General features: G+C 49.3%; 1 protein-coding gene across 1 annotated transcript in view; it reads right to left on the bottom strand.

The window, feature by feature from the left end:
• Positions 1–20,935, bottom strand: part of frem1b (Fras1 related extracellular matrix 1b) — a 288,564-nt gene that overhangs the window by 218,636 nt on the left and 48,993 nt on the right. Inside the window, exons 13-14 of the mRNA XM_034081787.2 lie at positions 7,922–8,089; positions 7,512–7,720 (exon numbers count right to left, since the gene is read on the bottom strand). Coding sequence (XP_033937678.1) covers positions 7,512–7,720; positions 7,922–8,089 — 377 coding nt within the window. The remainder of the gene's footprint in view (positions 1–7,511; positions 7,721–7,921; positions 8,090–20,935) is intronic.

The following is a 20,935-nucleotide window of genomic DNA, read 5'->3' as shown; positions in this document are numbered from 1 at the left end:
TCTGGGTGTGACCCTAGATAACAACCTTTCCTTCACTGCAAACATCGCTGCTACAACCCGCTGCTGCAGATACACGCTTTACACCATCAGGAGGATGCGTCCCCAGCTGACCCAGAAAGCGACGCAGGTTCTGGTCCAGGCTCTCGTCATCTCACGCCTAGACTACTGCAACTGCTGGTCTACCTGCATGTGCCATCCGACCTCTGCAGCTCATCCAGAATGCAGCGGCTCGTCTGGTCTTCAACCTTCCTCCATTTTCCCACACCACACCGCTCCTCCGCTCCCTTCACTGGCTTCCAGTAACTGCTAGAATCCACTTCAAGACACTGGTACTTGCATACCATGCTGCGAATGGATCTGTCCCATCCTACATCCAGGACATGATTAAACTGTACACCCCATCACGTGCCCTCTGCTCTGCATCAGCCAAACAGCTCACTGCACCTGCACTGCGAGGGGGACCCAAGTCCCATCAACAAAAACACGTCGGTTTGCTATCCTGGCTCCAAAATGGTGGAATGAGCTCCCCATTGAAATCAGGACAGCAGATATAAACAATACATAAACATAAACATAGACATAAACAATGAAATGAATGAAGGGAAGTTAATTATAATAAGAGGTTTTATATTATTTGAAAGCATTTTTACCTGTACTGGAATGATGTAGGAAAAGAATTATGACGGATGAAAAGCTATTGCCTTAAAAGACAAAATATTTAATATTTGTAGTTTTGGTGTGAAAATGTTATACCTGGATATAGATTCCTTATAGATCAAGAATTACATTTTTCACTATCTGTGACTGTCATTTTCATTGATTTTAATATCATATGGAAAATAGCCTTGTTTTGCCGAATTACATTTTCAAGGGGTGTATATAATGAAATACATAAAAATGCCTTATAGTGTTATCTTTTTCATTGGGCACATGCCAAATTGAAAAATACATATTTGAATTCATTCAGAAAATGTTGAAACTGACTTGCTGTTTCATTGAATTTGTTTGCCGTTTTGAAAATATAAAATGTTACTGACCCAAATCCACATTTATTTTTTAAATGAGCGGGTCACATTTAGCCATGATTCCGTAAAAACGTACACACAGCACTCTCTCACCTCACTCTGGGTCGACCGGAGTAGTCTTATGATGTCCATTTTATTGTCCAGTGAGCGAACATTAGCCATGAGAATGCTCGGAATAGCGGGCCTGCTGCTAGCCTAGCTCGGATTCCTCCGTGCTAGCCTTGATGCCTCCGCGCTTCCTCTCACACCGCTTGCTGCGTCTCCTATTCAGCATGTAGGTAGCAGGTGAGGGCGAGGTTGAACGTATTCCAAAGCCACTGAGTACCTCTGCCAGCGTAGCGTCTATTGTTTGTTTTGTTGTTATTTCCTTGTCCAGCAGGAACTCACGACTGTACTGTCAAGTCCTGACTGTATCAGTTCGGGGTGTTTGAAGTGAACTAGACGAATAAACGTCAAAAACACTCGAAAATACTAAAGACTCGGAAGAGCTAGGCGCCGCTGCTGCTGTCTGCATCAGTGGTTTGATGACAGCAGTTTTTACTGGGGATGGAACATGAGCAGACTGAAGGTAGTGTTTTATCACTTAAGTGATGAGGGCACTTATGGCACCAGTGTTATATTTGACCAGGGCTGTGGGAAAGGGGTCCAGGGCACAGGTGGAGGGTTTCATGTTTTTGATGATGGCCTCAACTTCATGCTTCAGATGTCAGTGAAGCAGCAAAGAGACCTGGTAGGTCGGGCTCAACGCAGTGAGCTGACTAGCTCGCTGGAAGCCAAATAGGCTGCTGACTAGCTCGCTGGAAGCCAAATAGGCTGCTAGCTAGCCAGCTAGCGTTAGCTGTTCGGGAGCTGTCGATAGCAGTGGAAGGTGCCAGCAACAGGTAGGAGCGGTTTCCCAAAACAAGGTTTGTAATTTAGTAGAAAGCAGAGATGCAGTCAGCAGAAGATATAAGTTAGATGTTTAAAGGTAACATTAAAAAACAACAACGAAAAAAAACACGATACTTAAACTACAACTAAAAGGAGAACTGGAAGGAGAAGCGGTGAACAAGCAGCACCAGCGTCCTCTCCCCCTCATCTATTTATCATAAACGTATCGATGTGCCACTGCGCCAAGCCATGCGGCACAGTGGCACAACATGTCATATCTTAAATAATAAATTATCTTTATAAAAACCTAGGGCTTTTTTTGTTTTCAGAAGGCTGAATCTGAAGGCTCTGTTAAGTTAAAAAAACAAAAGGTAGCTAAAATGAATGTTGTCTTTTGTTTCAAAATTGAACACATGCATTCATTTGAGAGGTGTCAGAGCAAGGGGCCTGCCATGGTTAGGGGCCCGGAGCAGTGTGGGGTTTGATGCCTTGCTCAAGAAGACCTCACAGTGCTGAGTCAGTGAATATTGCCATGCTTGGTCCAATTGGGACTTGAACCAGTCACCCTCACTCTAATCCTAACCCTCCAAACCAAATCCTTACAGAGTGAGCTACTGTTCGAAGAACATTTCCAGTAACGATGACCACAACGAGACACAAGAAGGCCATAAATACACAGTTTGAAAACCAGAGATGGGGACTCGAGTCGCACTTAAGTCGCACACACAGAGACTTCAGACTTGACTTGGACTCGTGACCAAAATACTTCAGACTCGACTTGGACTCGTGTGTTGGGACTCGTGAACAATCATTGTGTTTTCTATTTTTGGCGTATTAAAGGTGGGGTAGGTACATTTGAGAGAAACCGGCTCGAGATCGCTAGAATTTGAAAATACACAACCAGAGATAATCTGCTAGACTCTGGCTGCTACTTCCTTATAGAGCCCGCCTCCTCCAACACACACGAACGCGCACATGACCAATGAGGGCACGAGATAAGTTTGTGCCCAGATGGAAGGCTGACAGGCAGGTAGGCCATCCAGTTATTTTAGCCGGGCTCATTACGCAGACGTGCGTGCCTCTGTTACTACCTCGTAGTAGTGATGGGAATTCCGATTCCCTTCGGGGACACGAATCTTTTGATTCAGTTCACTTGAAAGATTCGTTCACTGATTCGTTCACCGGTTCGCGAACGACTTCTGGTGATTTGCACGTTCGCGAACGATTCGTCTTTGTACTTAATTCGTTCAGTGAGTATTCACTACTGCCGAAGTCCGTACAAGAAGTTTGCTGGCGTAACATTTATGATATTAAAACACATTTTACACCTCACCTTGTTGCCCCATGAATTATGCTCTGGGAATAGGCTACATATTATTTAAGAAATATAATTGGCCATTGTTAAATCTCTCATAAATGTGTGCCTGACTATACGATGTATTACAGCAGGCTAGCACGTTATACTTTCAAACCCATGCTATGTGCTTAAATCCCAAAGCATTAAACTCCATTTGGGCGAGTTCAAAGTGAATACAAAAATATATCCTCTACATCGGTGACGATTTATTCATATTCTATAGTATGTACCCATCTATGTTTACCTTTAGCTAGCGGCTAAGCTAGTGGGACGCTACGGAGCCCAGCTATCCGCCCTCTGAAGCTTTTAGGGCCGACAGGGAGAGGAGAATGTCCCGCTAATGCTGTGTGTGTGTTTCACATGAGCGGGACGCTATGGAGCTCAGGTATCCGCCATCTGAAGCTTTTAGGGCCGACATGGGGAGGAGAATACAACGCTGTGTGTATTTATTGCTAAGCTAGCTGGACGCTACGGAGCCCAGCTATCCGCCCTCTGAAGCTTTTAGTGCCGACAGGGGGAGGAGAATGTCCCGCTAACGCTGTGTGTGTTTTTCACATTAGCGGGACGCTATGGAGCTCAGGTATCCACCATCTGAAGCTTTTAGGGCCGACAGGGGGAGGAGAATACAAAGATGTGTGTATTTATCGCTAAGCTAGCTGGACGCTACGGTTCAGGTATCCGTCCTCTTTATTGCGGACAGGTTGAGGAGGATGTCCCGCTCCTGTGTGTGTGTGTGTGTGTGTGTGTGTGTGTGTGTGTGTGTGTGTGTGTGTGTGTGTGTGTGTGTGTGTGTGTGTGTGTCGGAGCTCAGGCTCTGATTACAGTAGCTACACTGTAGGAAACAGTTCTGAACTGTTTCCGCCAGTTCTTTAAGTTCGTCGTTCGCGAGTCTTTAGCGGCGACTCAAACAAACGAATCGTTTTGTGGGAGGAATCAGTTCATCTCGTTCACTTCAAAGATTCGTTCAAAAAGAACGAATCGTTCGCGAACGACCCATCACTACCTCGTAGTAACACAATGGCGACCGGCGGCACACCTGCGGCTGTACCGCTTGTAATTAGGTTCAACTACAAAAACTTCGAACAAAACGCCGGCGGCACCAACAAAAGGAGCGCACACTGCAAAGTCTGCAATATCAAAATCAAGGATGCTGGCGCAACAACGTCGAATTTCATCAGGCACTTGAAAACGCACCCCAAAGTGCTCCTGTGTGGATTGTCCACAGTATTGAGTATGTACGTCGCTTTGGATAAAAGCGTCTAACAAATGACATGTAATGTAATGTAGGGTGTAGGTCATGGGTCGGCAACATAGGACCGACAGTCTCACATCAGGGTTTCCGTTAGCCGCCGGTCATTATCGGCCGATATTCACTCTTTGATCGGTGCTCTCTAAGGCCGATCAGGAGAGCTGGATCTGATCGATATGGACATAAACGCGAGTGAAGTATAACCGGACCCGAGAGAGAGATCAGATCAGCTGCTGAGTCTGACGGAGACGCAGCTCTGTATAATCACCTGAAGCCCCGCCCACTGTTTAGAGAGCTGCAGGAGAAACTGACGGGCTGTCAGGAGAGAGAGGGAGGGAGAGGGGAAAAGAGAGCATCCGTTTATCCCGTGTTATTATTCAAAGTTAATGTAAACTTTTGAATAATGTACTTCATCTACTACAAGTAGTTTGTTTGAATGTAATAATGATGTTGTTTGTTGTTTGTGGAATCATTTATTGAAAAATGAATCAGAATGTATTGATCTGTAACGATTATAAACTGAAGCAATATAAAAATGAGCCCCATTAACTGAGTTTTAAACATCAGCATATCCGGTCCTAGTCCAGTGATTACCTGCTAACGGAAACTCTGCTACACAATTCTTATTATTATTATTGAAACATGACCGGTAAGTTTCAAATTTGTCCGGTAAAATAAATTCTGTCCCGACATATCCGCTTACATTCATAATGTCAGCGGAGGGAGGGGAAGCAGCGCTGTGGAAGAGCAGAGTGGTGAGTGAGAGCTGTCATCTTCCCTTTACAAGCTTCAAACATGTATTTACTCAGGCCTTTTGGCCTCAACTAATATACAGTCACTTATTTCCTGCTATTGCTCTGTATGATTATTATTACCTTTTGTTTTATTACTTCCCATTGTAAAGCGTCCTTGGGTTTCGTGAAAGGCGCTATATAAATTGAAATTATTATTATTATTATTATTTATCGTGTGATTTTGGAAATAAAAATGTCATATTCTGAAAGCCAAGACTTTGTTTATTTAAAATCAAACAAAACACCTGGGGCCTATACTACGAAGCTGGTTCAACCTAACCTGGATATGTTTAGTTAGCCGGTTGGCCTAATCCAAAACATACGCGCTGTCGCTAAACTGTACTACGTTGCGGGTTATCAAGTGGATCGCTCAAGCCCATAACTAGATAGGAATGCACCCCCGTAGAACCGGGCCTGTAGCGCAGCGTCATACTTCCTGAATGAAAAGTTAACTGTAATACTAGTCAAATATGAATAAGTTAAACTTTAAACATCCATGACTTAAACACTTGATCCAGGATCAAAGCCACATAGTTGCACCTGCAAGGTGAATACAGCTGGTAAAATAAAAAGTGTTTGAATGCGTACATTAACAGGTTCATGATATCACTGCCCCGTCTAAAACACGATCTGACTTTAATTACATTTGTCTCGAGTGTTTCGTCAACTTATTGTGTTGCTTAAAATAATACTTCTGCATACAGTAGGCCTATGTGACACTGTAAGTGTTGCATGGCCAGATACGGCTCAAGAAGCTGACTCAGATAAGGAGATATATGATACATTATGATGTGATATGATGTGATATGAATGATAATGGGACACATCGACGTCTGCACGCAGTGTACTTATGTTGTGGCAGCTATTTAATTAAGCTTTCTTAACGTTAATGTTATAATAGTCAGATTTCTCTGAAGATGGGAGGTGATATTCTATTAATGTTCACGTTCACACAGTCGGTGATTTTTGCCGGCCGTATTTCCTGCAACGGCTGCTTTTCTGTATTTCCTTTCTCCTGTAATATGACTTGATCGCTTTAAACTCCGCACACTGAGCTCTGATTGGTCAGCAGGCGGTGCTTTCACTGAGTTGAGCTCTTAGCCTGCAACCTAACCTGGTCCCGACCAGGTTAGCTGCTTAGCATATATTACCATGGAGATCTAGCCTGCTAAAAAGAGAACCAGCTTCGGATGACCGGAAAGCCGGAGTTTTCCCTGAATTTAGCCGGCTAAGCGAAAATCCTGCTTCGCAGTATACCCCCCTGATCCCCGAAAAACTATATTTTTTACGCAAATCCACGTTTATTTTGAAATGAGTCGTTGCGACTTTCGATTGATTTCGATAGAGCGGGTCACATATGGCAAATGTGTGGTTGTGGGGAACCAGGTCAATTAAAGTACTGTATTGAGTTTGAGTAAAATACTTGGTTACTGATTAATTTAGGTTATAATATATGAAATTGCAAAGCAAAACTACTGTAATTGATTTATTTTGTCCTTTGGTATTTTTTCAAGGTTTTCAACCTGAAAGAATCCTAATGTGTCCTTGAAAAGTTGAAATAAAGAAAAGGAAAAAGGATTCCAGTTGTCCCTCAAGCCTCTCAAATGTGGGCAAACACTCAAATAAATGCCAAAAACCCAGAGAACTTGACAATACTTATCAGAATGTTAAATAACACTGCTACCGAGTTAATAACTCTACTTTACTCAGTGGAGGCTCGTCCATTGAGGAAAGGGAGGACCATCCTCCCTACAATTTCAGAGAAAAATAACCTTTGAAGAGAACAATAAAGACACCTCAATTTAAAAGATAAGTCTGTTAAAATACAGATAATAGCCATGGCTTTGGGACTGAAATGGGGCTAGAGAGGACGAGCCTCCCTTTGGGCGGGTCTAGCCAGAGGCTCTGGATTGGGCGCTTATATCACCAGGGAACTAATCAGCGGATCTGACTGCGCATCAGAGTGTTGATGGGGAGGGTTATCAGCGATATCAGAGTTTTTTCTGAACCGGGAAACAGGGGCGCTGCGCCCTCTTACCAAAATCAATTCCTTGAATTAGGCTTTGATTATGTTCTGGCCCACGATCTTGTGGCTCAGCAAAAAATTGGCCCACGGCCAAACTTACTTGCCTACCCCTGGTGTAGGTAATGGTGTAATGGTGTAATGTAGGTGGTGGGGCCCGTCATAATCTCCTCATGCCCACACTGTGTCTGACCTGAGTCTGCGCTCCCTCAGGTCCTGCAGGGTGAAGGTGTGTCCTTGCAGCAGCGTGCGGCCCTGCAGCTCCAGCCTGCCATGGCCAGCCGTTCTCTGAACCTCGGCCCTCAGAACCTCCTCCCAACTGTCCCGGTCCTGAACCAGGAGATGCTCCTCAGTCACAAAGGCCCCTCCACCCTCCTCCACCCGCAGCAGGTTGGTGAAAGCCTGACACAGGGGATCAACCAACAAAGCTGTATATTCAAAACTGATTGAATTATTAATTATAAAATGAGTGTACTGCATGTTAATTATAATGGTCATTCAGTCAGAGATTATTATATGACATCAAATCCAGTGTTTATTCCCATAGCCCATCCCATGCTCAAACCAGCACTACAGTGGTTTGACCTGTGTTTGACCTCTTACCTCTGGCGCCTGGTCGTCCACAGGGATGACGGTGATGTTGAAGACAAGGTCGGAGATGGTTCCACCATGGTGGTCGCTGACGGAGAAGACAAACTGGAGAAACAGTGGATCTGGGCCGATGTCCTCTACTGGAGGCATGAAGGCCACCTTCCCGTGGTTCACTGCGTGCTGCAGGAACACAACAACACTTCTATTATATACAGTTTTGAGCTGAAGCAAATTCAATTTCCTAACCACCCAACCTTATAAGTATTCCAAAAGAGTGTGTCTGATTCTCAGCCACAAAGGTCGCGAAAAATATAACCTAGCAACCACCTAGTAACACTTTTACAAATTCTAGGTTTTTGGAACAGAAAATAGCTATGTACATTATCTGAAGTAATGTACAGATGTACCACCTAATTTTGCGTGTCCCTACTGCAGTGGGGCCGTGATCGGCACGGAGTCGATCCTCGCTGAAAGGAAAACCCCCCACATGACGTAGTGAATATCTTTCAGACTTGATACGCCCCCTTGATAAATTATAATGAAACCAGCTGCAATGGATCATGAATCCACCAGGGGGAGCAGTGATTAAAAAGCTGCCACACTGGAACTCATGTGAAATAAACAGCTGATAGATTTATGTCTGATTACTATAGCGGACCTTTGTTAAGTTGATATGTCACGGATAGGATCATATTATGTGCTAAATAAGAGACATGTGATCATTTACCAAACATCACCATGTTTATATTTAACAAAATAATGTTGTTTAATCCACGTTGACATTTACAAAGCTACAACTACAAAAACAATCGGTTTGTTTTTTCATCAGGAAATGCAGCCCGGCTCAAATAAACGATTTTTAATCATCATCCCCACGATCATTTAATGTGTCATATGTTCGCCGAATTAACATGAAAGCACTAACAAATATGAATTTGCTGTAGTCAACTTCATTAAAACTTTATTAACGTGCCTAAACTCAGTAATTCACTAAAAATAGGTTTATTTTTAATGGAGCCTCGTCAATTAAACAACAGGCAAACAATAGTATTTACAGTGTTAATAGTTTACTGTTTAATATTACTGCTATAACAATCACACATTGAGTTCATTGTTGTGCAATGATAAAATCAGACCATTGTTTTTTTAAATAGTCTGATTGAGGCCCCGGCCACACGAGGACGAAAACGGTCGTTTGCGTTACTGTTTAGTGTCATATAGACCGTTCGGCCACACGAGGACGACCGAATACGGCACTCAACGACTGCGGAAACTATAAGGGGTCCCAAGGTGGATATAACAGCATACGCAACGCTCTGGGGGGTCCAACGGCTCCGTGTGTACGCCCTATACGATCATTTTCTGATAATGATGAGGCAATAGCCCCGCCTCTCCCCACCTCTGCTGCTCACCCCGCGTCAAAGTAAACTGCACACTGAATTCAGATTATTTATCTTTTTCTCGCTATGGACATAAACGCGAGTGAAGTCTAATCTGACAGGACGGAGACACCTCTCAAAATACCTAAACTAGTTATAAATATGTTTATTTTTACTGTCGGCCGGGTCACTCGTTACTGGATCAGCTGCTGCATGAAACAGACACTGACGCTGTCCGAAGAGAGGGAGGAAAAAGAGAAGCTCCATGTATTTTATTATTATATTATATAGATTCGTTATTCATTTGTTTTAAAGCTCAATAAATAACAAAGAAGACCTTTGACCGGCACTTTTATAATTTTGTCCGGAAGATTTAAACTTTAATACACGTTGACTGGCGAAAAACTCTGCCCGGTTCCCTCGGCCCCCAACACGGAGAATAAACAGAAGGGCAACCATGACAACCATGCTTCTTCGCTGCTTTTGTGGAGGATGTTACAGCGCCACGTACAGGCTCCTGCATATGTACTGCAGCTTCTCCAGCGGTTGGAGCTAAACGGAGCTGTCTCGTGTGGACAGACACTATCCGGTGAATATTGCGTGTGGACGGAAGCTTTTTTGCGATTGCGTTTGCGTTAATCCTATGCGTTTAGCCGTTTTCGTCCTCGTGTGGCCGGGACCTGAAACTCGGTAGCTCTCAGTAGGTGATCAGCTGATCAGCTGTGTGTGACTCTCTTTGTTTACACACCCAATGGGCCATCAGCCACAGCTCTCCCCCCCTGTGATCTCTCTTCTCCAGCAGTGAAGATTAACTGTAGGTTTGGGTTTACATATTTATGCTGTCGCAGTTCCTGTTGTTTCTATCGCGCATTGTCGGTATGAAAGGGTCTGTGGAAATATCAAATATTTAATAAAAGTGAAAAACAATTAACAAGACTTAACGTATTAATAATAATGAATTAGGCTATATTCATTCCGTTTTGGATGTACAATTTTAGAGCGGTGATCTGTCTCTTCCTCTCTGCAGCAGAGAGATGAGCACTGTCAGTGTAAGGTTTCAGCGTTAGAGTCTGTGAGCTTATTGTTTTGTGTTTATTCTGGTGGCCTTGCAGTTTATTTTGATGTTGACTCTGTCCTCTCGTTTCAGGTGTCATCACTTCCTGTGGTGGTGTGTCACTTGTCAGCTTGATAGTGATCTCCTGTTCTGGATTGTTTGCACCTGTCACGGTAAAGTGAAGGAAGCAGGACCCAAATGCAGATAACTTTTGAGAAACCCTTTAATTCAAAGATAAGGCCAAAAACGGAACACTCACCGGTGAACTCAGTCACCAACAAACAATGACCCAACACTGAACACAGAAAGGGACAAGACTAAGTACAAGAAGGGGTAATCATGACAACGAGAAACGATAGTTACGGCTGTAACTACGGTTCTATTTCGTCCCTACTGACCGCCAGAGGCGGTGCTTTAGCACTGGATATGTCCATCGCGCGCATGCGCAGCTCGAGTACCAATAACAACAAAGTCACCTGTGACCCACGTGACACCGGCTACATCAGCCGGTGTCGACAGAGGATCTGTTCCCAGAATCTTCTCGCGAGCACACAAGAATTCTGAGTGACAGGAAACTCTGGCGGTCATCCGGGACTCATAGAACCGTAGTTACAGCCGTAACTATCGTTCTATTTCGTCCCTACTGACCGCCAGAGGCGGTGCTTTAGCACTGGATGACCTATACCAACCATGTCATGAAGAATCCAAGCACTTACTCACCTAGTTGGAAGCAACGGAGCTTGGCCACAAGACCACCCCCAGGGGGTGAGGAGTGGCGACATTGACCCGGTAGAACCTGGAGAATGTGCCAGAAGACGCCCATGACGCCGCGGCGCAGATGGTCTCCAGGGGCACCCCTCTTAGGGCAGCCCACGATGTTGAGACGCCTCTTGTAGAGTGGCATCTGGCCCCTGATGGCGGGGGGCGGCCACTGGCCCCATAGGCACATGTGATGGTATCCACCACCCAGTGGGACAGCCGCTGCTTCGAGAGAGCACGACCCTTCCTAGTGCCGCCATGGCAAACGAAGAGCTGCTCTGACTGTCGTATACAGGCCGTAGCATCAATATACGCCCTCAGGGCACGCACAGGGCACAGCAACTCAGGTGTGCCGTTCTCCTGTGGAATGTTAAAGCGTGCCAGCTTGATAGGCCGATTGGAGTGGGCTAGTGGAAGCACCTTGGGCAAGAACGCCACATTCGGCCAGAGGGTGACACCCGAGCCATCGGAGTTCCACCTCAGGCATGTACTGCTTACGGAGAGGGCATGAAGCTCTCCGACTCGCTTCCCTGAGGTTATGGCAAGCAGAAATGCTGCCTTCAGGGACAGCCATTTAAGCCCGACCTGGGCCAAGGGTTCGAAGGGAGGAGATGATAGTGCATCCAACACTAGGGGCAGGTCCCAAGCCGGGGCCCTTGGGGTGCTAGGGGGGCGCTGCCGTAGAGCCCCTCTTAGAAAGAGGGACACCAACCTGTGGCGCCCCACTGTGGCGCCATCGACTCCGACATGTCGGGCAGAGATAGCAGCCATATACACCTTCAAAGTGGAGTGAGAACGTCCACTATCCAGAAGGGACTGCAGAAACTCTAAAATGGTGGCCACGGAGCAATGTCCCGGATTCTCAGCCTTACTCACACACCAGTGGGAGAAGAGCCTCCATTTGCACTCATACTGTGCCCGAGTGGATGGAGCTCTGGCATTCAGGATAGTTTCCCTGACAGATGCCGTGACACCGCTCAACAGTGGGTTGGGCCCTGCAGAGGCCAAACCCAGAGCTGAAGGCGGCGAGGGTCGGGATGCCAGATCTGACCCTTGAGCTGTGACAGGAGGTCCTTCCTGTCGGGGAGACGCCACGGTGGGCTGCCGCAGAGACTGCGTAGCAGTGGGAACCAGACTCTCCCCGGCCAGCGGGGGGCGACTAGAAGGAGCCTGTGCCCCTGGGTAAGGACCCTCTGAAGCGTCTGAAGTATCAGAGGCAACGGCGGGAAGGCATACAGGAGAGTGTCCGGCCAGTCGTGCGCCAGGGCATCCTGACCCAATGGGCTGGTCACCTCCGACCAGGAGAACCAGAGGGGGCAGTGCCTCGACTCTTCCGAGGCAAAGAGGTCCACCTCGGCCCTGCCGAAGAGGCTCCAAATTATCTCCACCACCTCCGGGTGAAGCCTCCACTCCCCCGGTGGAGGCTTGCGCCGTGAGAGGAAATCTGCGACCTGATTCAGGTCCCCTGGCAGAAAAACTGCCCGCAGACTGGTGAGGCGGGGGAGCGCCCAAGGCAAGAGGCTCTGCGAAACGCGGAGCAGCTGTGCGGACCTGGCGCCCCCCTGGTGGTTGATTTGGGCAACTGCGGACATGTTGTCCGAACGAACGAGCACATGCCTGCCCGCCAGTTGGGGTAAAAAGTGCATGAGTGCGAGCAACACCGCTCGAAGCTCCAGCACATTGATATGGCGTGCACCTTCCTGGGCAGACCACTGACCCTGCACAGTCCTGCCCTGCCACACCGCACCCCACCCCGAGAGACACGCATCCACAGTGACAGTCTCCCGGCGGGATGGGATGGTGCCCATGGGCACACCCCTCAGGAGATAGGCCCTGTCCCTCCAGCACCGCTGAGACATCCTGACTCTCTTGTGCCTGTGCCGCTTGGCGTCCAAGTGACGGCTGTTCAGCCACATCTGCATGGGGCGCAGTGACAACAGGCCCAAGGGCACGACGGCTGAGGCAGCTGTCAGTCTGCCTAAGAGCCGGAGGAACTGTATGTAAGGCACCCTCTTGCCTAGTCTGAAGATGCGAAGATGGTGGGAAATGTCGTCCACACGACGAGGTGTCAAGTAGGCCCTCATGGTGACCGAATCTAGGACCATCCCCAGATAAGTGACCTGCTGGGAAGGGTCCAGGCAACTCTTCCCGGTGTTCACTGTCAGGCCCAACCGGGCAACGTGGGATGAGAGGCGCGCCGTATCCTGGGCCCCTTGGGCCCGGGACGGCGCGCAAACCAGCCAGTCGTCCAGGTATGGCAGGACCTTCATGCCCTGTGTCTGCAGGGGAGCGAGTGCTGCCGCAACAACCCTGGTGAACACCCTTGGGGAGAGGGAGAGACCAAAGGGAAGCACCCGAAACTGATAATGTCGACCCTGAAAGGCGAACCTCAAGAACCTCCGGTGATGGGATGCAATTGGCACGTGGAAGTAGGCGTCCCTCAAGTCCACGGTTGTGAACCACTCCCCCTGTGTGACAACACGAAGGGTGTCTGCTGTGGTTAGCATATGGAAGGGTAGTACCCTCAGGAATCTGTTGATTCCTCTGAGGTCCAGAACTGGACGGAATCCGCCAACTTTCTTGCTCACAAGAAAGTACGTCGAGTAGAATCCCCCGCTCTGACGCAGGGGGTCCACTGGCTCGATTGCGCCTTTGGCCAAGAGGACGGACAACTCTTGGGCTAGCGCTAAGGCCTTCGCCGGGTCCTTGACAACTGTCATTCTGACCCGGCCGAAGGCTAGGGGCCGGCGTCGGAACTGCAACTCGTAGCCCCGGGTTAGTGTGGAAATCACCCAGGGGTCGGAAATACAGGCAGCCCAGTAGCTGAGCTGCTGCTGGGAAAAACAGCCGACGACCGGCCCCGGGACTTCAGGGCCTAGCCCCCCGGCCCCTGGAGCCCCTCGGGGGGGCGCCGGTAAGGCTCTGAAGCGCGAGGCCGCCTGGAAGCCAGGCGACCTGGGGCACGAAAGTCATTGGCCGGTTGAGTGGGCCGCTGGGAACTCTGCCGACCACCCCAGTAAGCCGGTGGCTGAGCGCGGCTGCTAGAGCGGCCCCTGGGCCTGCCGGGAGCGGCCGCGGGACTGCGAAGACCCGAGAGCTGCTGCCTGGTCTGCCAGTGTCTCCAGGGCAGCTAACCCAAACAGCTCCCCTGGCTCGACTGGCACGCTACGTAGGACTCTCCTACATGTCTCCGTCAGTGGTGACTGGGCCAGCCAAACCTGGCGACGAGTCTGTACCAGAAAAGACATAACTCGTCCCAATTCCCTAGTCATTAGGGCAAAGGCCTGCAATGATGCATCGCTGAGGCCCAGCAAGGAAGGCTCGGCCGGAGCCTGCTGCAGCGAGGCGGAGACGGCCAGCATTAGATGGGAGAGGGAGTTCCCGATACGACCCATGCGTGCCACTGCGTCATAGACCCTACAGAGCAGCCCATCCGTGACCCTGCACTGAGGCTGAGGGCACCTGACCTCAGGCCTTAAAGCCTCGTCAGAAGCCAGAATCAGGGAGGCGATGGCAGGCTCAATGGGTGGCATGCCACCCAGCCCCGCCCTCGCCGGGTCCTGCATGGCAGCCAAGGTCCGGGCATCGGAACCAGTGCGGCTAAAGGCCCTGGTGTCCCTCCAGCATGCCTGGAGCTCCCTCAGGTACTCCTCTGAAGGAGGAACGGTGAGGGGGACACGGGCTGGGTTACGCCTGAAGAAGGCACTAGCCGGAGCCAAGTTGGCCTGCGGAACCGGAATCTGCAGGTGCGCCAAGGCTGTACGAATGATGGCCGCCATGGAGCCGTCCTCCCCGTCCTGCAGAGACCCCTGAGCAGAGGAGAGGGAAAACTCCTCGAGCGGGACCTCGTCCTCCGTCTCTTCATTGAAGAGGTTAGCCGAAGCCGCTAGCGACAAGGCATCCTCGTACAGAGGTGCGGCAACCGAAGGAGGGGCAGGCGGCCCGCTAGCAGCCCGCTAGCAGCCCCTATACCGGGCCCCGGCTGAAGGGCCACGAGGAGCGACTTCATCGTGTCCATGTCGGTAGCTAGCTGATCCACTTTAGAGGACAGCCTGTTCCTAGTCCTCTTATTGGGGGGTGCACCCATGGCCATCGCTCCCTCAAGTCGCCAGGGACGGTCGAACTGATCTGGGGGAGGATGTGACCAAGAGAGGTGTCCGTTGGCTGCCGCCAGACGTTCCACCTCAGTGATTCTAGCCACTCTGAGTGCCCGGGGCATGCAGCTACAGTTCATGCAGGCCCCTACTGTGAGAGCTTCCCTTAGATGCTCGAGGCCGAGGCAAGAGGGGCAACGGTCGTGGCCGTCCTCGGGCTCGAGAGAAGCCATACAGACGCTACATGAATGAGCCATTCTGTAGGTAGCCAGATGCAGAGAAGCCGGGAGCGGGTGCGGGAACACAGCCTTCACCAGCTACCTGCCCTTCACTGGCTGAGCCGAGGCGAGTGCCAGATGCAGCGTAACCGGGAGCGGGTGCGGGAACGCAGCCTTCACCAGCTACCTGCTTAAACCAAAACACAAGGCAGTTAGCGTCTACCAGGAGCGGGGGCGAGAACACTGCCTTCACTGGTTAATTTACAGACGAATGCCTGATGCAGCGTAACCGGGAGCGGGTGCGGGAACACAGCCTTCACCAGCTACCTGCTAAACAGAAAACACAAGGCAGTTTAGCGTCTACCAGGAGCGGGGGCGAGAACACTGCCTTCACTGATTAATTTACAGACAAATGCCAGATGCAGCGTAACCGGGAGCGGGTGCGGGAACACAGCCTTCACCAGCTACCTGCTTAACAGAAAACACCAGGCAGTTTAGCGTCTACCAGGCAGTTTAGCGTCTACCAGGAACGGGGGCGAGAACACTGCCTTCACTGGTTAATTTACAGACGAATGCCAGACGCAGCGTAACCGGGAGCGGGTGCGGGAGCACAGCCTTCACCAGCTACCTGCTTAACGGAAAAAACCAGGCCGTTTAGCGCCTACCAGGAGCGGGGGCTCAAACACTGCCTTCACTGGTTAAACTGAAGACGAACGCCAGATGCAGCGTAACCGGGAGCGGGTGTGGGAACACAGACTCCACCAGCTACTTGTTTAACAGGATAAACACGGCAACTCTAGCGTTAAATCAAAGGCGAATGCCAGCTGTAGCTAAAGAAAAAAGAACGGCACGGGAAACTCCGGTGCTCAACCCGGCGTCAGCCGAGTGGCTGCAGCCGCTACTGCTAACTAGCCAGTACAGCTCAATGCCAATGAAGTTTAGCTCAATGCTAATGAAGTTTAGCTCAATGCTAATGAAGTTTAGCTCAATGCTAATGAGGTTTAGCTCAATGCTAATGACGTTTGGCTCAGCGCCGCGGCCAAAACAGTACAAAAGCACAGCAATACTCTTGGGAGAGGGAGCGAAAACACCGCCGTCACCAAAAGACTCAGCAAACAGACAGAAATCAGGACAACTAGGCTGGGAGAGGGAGTAGAAACACTGCCGTCGCCAACCAAGCCGACACCAACCTGTCCGAACGAAGTCTCTGCGCAGCCAGCCGCAGCTCCTGGAGGACGGGTAATCCCGCGGCCCCGACTGGATGAGTCGCGAAGCTACACGCAGCCAGCTGTTTGCAGAGAATCCTTAACAAATGTTCCGAACGAACGAACGCTGTAGGCTACAAAAAATGTAGCCAAGGTACTCTCGCGCAGCGAGAAGATGAAAAGGAACAGATCCTCTGTCGACACCGGCTGATGTAGCCGGTGTCACGTGGGTCACAGGTGACTTTGTTGTTATTGGTACTCGAGCTGCGCATGCGCGCGATGGACATATCCAGTGCTAAAGCACCGCCTCTGGCGGTCAGTAGGGACGAAATAGAACAGCCGGGCAGGGGAGGAGAAAAACAAGGACACCAGGTGAACACAATCGGGTAATCAGGGGGGGAAACAGACAGAAAGCAGACAGGCAGGAAACGGGGGTGAACACTTAACACAATAAGACAGGAAACCCAAAGACAAGAAAAACACCAACACAGACAAAACTACAAACGTGACATAACATGTGAATTGTGACAGCACCTGTGCCTCATTAACTGTTGTGTATATGTAGCCCTGTTTTCCTGTTGTCTTTTGTCGGTTCGTCTTGTCTCAACACTAAGTCCATGTCTGTATTTCCTCGTGTAACTTTGAGCAACCTAGTCGAACCTAGTGAACTTTTGAGTGTCCTAGTAGATCCTAGATACCTTTGTACTTTGAGAAGTATTTTGTATATTAAAAGATAGTTTTGAAGTCAAGAAAGAATCGTGCATCTGAGTTCTTGTGAGTCCTTCGTGTCAGAACGAACCGACCAAACAAGATGGACTCAGCCGATTCCACCGTGTTAAAGACGGCTTTGCAGGCGCAAGGAACACGCCTGCATCACCATGAGGAACAGCTGACAACAATGAATCAGGGGGTTCAGGACTTAAATGCCCGTCAGCAACACTTCCAGTCAACAGTGACAACGGAAATAAATCACCTGGCGGAAAAGATGCGTGACATACTTACGCACCTCGAGGCACGTCCTGCTGTTCCTGCGGCAGAGTTTTCCGGTCCAGCGGAGGTCGGGTTTGCTGAGATCCCCGTTCAAATACCCATGCCATCGTCTTCACTCCGCCTCGCTTCACCGGAGAAGTTCTCCGGGGATTCTGGAAACTGTCGTCCATTCCTGATACAGTGCGATCTCCATTTCAAACATCAGCCCGCAGCATTTCCCACAGATCAAGCTAAGGTAGCTTTCATAGTATCTCACTTGACGGGAAGAGCGGGAGCCTGGGCAACAGCTGAATGGGCCCGAGACTCGCCTGTTTGCCAGTCGTTAAGGTTATTCATGGATTCTATGAAAAACATGTTTGACCAGACAGCACCCGGGAGAGAGTCAGCGAGAGCCCTGGTGAACATCAAACAACGGCAGAGGAGAGTGGCGGATTACGCGATCGAATTCCGGACCCTGGCAGCGGAGAGTGGATGGAACTCAGCGGCTCTTTTTGATGCGTTTCTGCATGGATTAGCGGATCCCATAAAGGATCAGTTAGCTCCATTAGAGTTGCCTGTAGAATTGGACTCGCTCATCGCCATGGCTATCCGGGTGGACCAACGTCTAGCAGAGAGACGTCGGGAGAAAACAGCTTTCACTCCACCGTTCGGACGGGAGTTACAGAGGGAATACTACGGTTGGCGGAGTAATACCCGGACTTCGTCTCCAGAGCGACCAGCGCCCCCTAGCGCCGCGGAGGAACAGATGCAGCTCGGAAGAGCCAAACTCACTCCGGAGGAACGTCAGCACCGCCTACGGGAGCGGCTGTGTTTCTACTGCGGCCAGCAGGGTCATGTTCTGACAGCCTGTCGGGCAAAAGATCAGGCTCATCAGCGGGAAGAGGGACGCTGGTGAGCCGAGTGACTTATTTCAACCCTTCCTCGAGAAGACTGACTCAGGTACAAATGAAACTGAATGATAAAACTGTGACTCAGGATGCATTAATTGATTCTGGGGCTGATGAGAGCTTGTTAGACTGGGAGCTGGCTAAAGAGTTGAACTTAAACATTGTCCTTTTAGATCAGCCATTAGAAGCTAGCGCGTTGGATGGCCGCCTGTTATGTACAGTTACTCATCGCACGGAACCCATATAAATTGTCATAGATCAGGAGCACCGTGAGCGTATTAGCTTTCATTTATTTAACTCAGCTCAACAGCCTCTCATTTTGGGTTACCCTTGGCTTGTTAAACATAACCCTCACATGGACTGGCTTACAGGAAAGGTTAAGGGGTGGGGGAGTGAGTGCTCTCGTTCATGTTTAGCCTCTCATACAGTTTCGAGTGGACCGCCCAGATCTGGGAACTTTAAACAGGCGTCAGATAGGGACAGTGTCACTTATTCTAAACATTCTGACTTTCCTGACTTATCCAAAGTGCCAGAGTGTTACCTTGACATTAAGGAGGTGTTTAACAAGACACAAGCTACTTCCTTGCCTCCCCATAGACCGTATGATTGCCCCATAGACCTTCTCTCGGGCTCTACTATCCCCAAAGGACGGTTGTATTCTCTCTCTGGTCCTGAAAGGGAGGCCATGGAAGAGTATATCGGATCATCACTCAAAGCTGGCTTGATTCGGCCATCATCATCCCCAGCAGCAGCAGGTTTCTTTTTTTGTAGGGAAAAAGGACGGTTCATTAAGGCCCTGTATTGATTACAGTCCACTTAATCAGATCACAGTTAAGAATAGATATCCCCTTCCACTCATCTCTACGGCATTCGATCTGTTACAGGGAGCCAAGATATTTACCAAGCTTGACTTAAGGAATGCATATCATCTTGTGCGCATCCGGGAGGGGGATGAGTGGAAAACGGGTTTCAATACACCTACGGGACATTATGAATATTTGGTAATGCCTTTTGGACTTTGCAATGCACCTGCTGTTTTCCAAGCCCTCATTAATGATGTGTTACGAGATTTCCTGAATGTTTTCTGTTTTGTGTATCTCGATGATATTCTCATCTTTTCCCCAGATAAGAAAACTCATGTTAACCATGTTCACCTTGTTCTTCAGAGACTCTTGGCTAACCATTGTCCTTTTAGATCAGCCATTGTAAAGGCCGAAAAATGCGAGTTTCATGTGAACTCTGTGGCATTTTTGGGCTTTGTGATTTCCCCTAACAAGGTGGAAATGGACACAGCTAAGGTCAGTGACGTGGCTAGTTGGCCCACGCCAGACTCTAGAAAGAAAGTTCAGCAATTCCTGGGGTTTGCTAACTTTTACAGACGGTTCATACGCAATTTCAGTGCTATTGCCTCTCCTCTCCATGCCCTTACCTCTCCCCATGTTCAGTTTGTGTGGAATCCACAGGCAGAGAAATCTTTCCTGGAACTGAAGAGGAGGTTCACCACAGCTCCCATCCTGACGGTACCTGATCGCCACCGACAGTTTGTGGTGGAAGTGGACGCCTCCAACGACGGCGTTGGAGCTATACTGTCCCAGAGGTCAGTGGGGGACAACAAGCTTCATCCGTGTGCATATCTCTCCCGTAAGCTATCTTCTGCTGAGAGGAATTACGACGTGGGAAATCGGGAACTGTTGGCTGTGAAGATTGCTTTGGAGGAGTGGCGGCACTGGTTGGAGGGAGCGGAGCAGGATTTCCTGGTCTGGACGGATCATAAAAACCTGCAATACATCAGGAAGGTCAAACGTCTGAACTCTAGGCAGGCCAGATGGGCTTTGTTCTTTAACAGATTTAGGTTCACTCTGTCATATCGACCTGGTTCGCAGAATGGAAAGCCTGATGCACTCTCCAGGATGTTTGATCCTGAGCCAGTCCCCAAGAGTCCAGATCCCATTCTGCGGCCAGACCGAGTGATAGGGAGTGTGACCTGGCCCATTGAAGCCAAGGTCAAACAGGCAAACGTTGGAAATCCTGTCCCAAGAGGGTGTCCTCAGAATCGCTTGTTTGTGCCAGAGCAACTTCGATCTCAAGTTGTTCATTGGGCCCATACGTTTGTACTTACCTGTCATCCTGGAAACAAAAGGACCCTGTGCATGGTGAGACACAGATTCTGGTGGCCGGGGATGTGGAAGGATGTTGCAGAATATGTGGCGGCATGTCCTGTGTGCGCCAGGAACAACACTTCTCGGCAAGCTGCGGCAGGTCTTCTCCAACCTCTGCCCATTCCCAACAGACCATGGTCTCACATTGCGTTGGATTTTGTGACGGGATTACCAACATCGGCAGGTAATACCACCATACTCACTGTGGTTGATCGTTTTTCTAAAATGGCACACTTTGTCGACATGCCCAAGTTACCTAATGCCAAAGAAACAGCAGAGGC

The sequence above is a fragment of the Pseudochaenichthys georgianus genome, chromosome 4 (genome assembly GCF_902827115.2).
Source record: "Pseudochaenichthys georgianus chromosome 4, fPseGeo1.2, whole genome shotgun sequence".
Classification (NCBI taxonomy): Eukaryota; Metazoa; Chordata; class Actinopteri; order Perciformes; family Channichthyidae; genus Pseudochaenichthys; species Pseudochaenichthys georgianus.
Note: the sequence above shows the minus strand (reverse complement) of the source record. Positions and strands in the feature narration are given on the sequence as shown.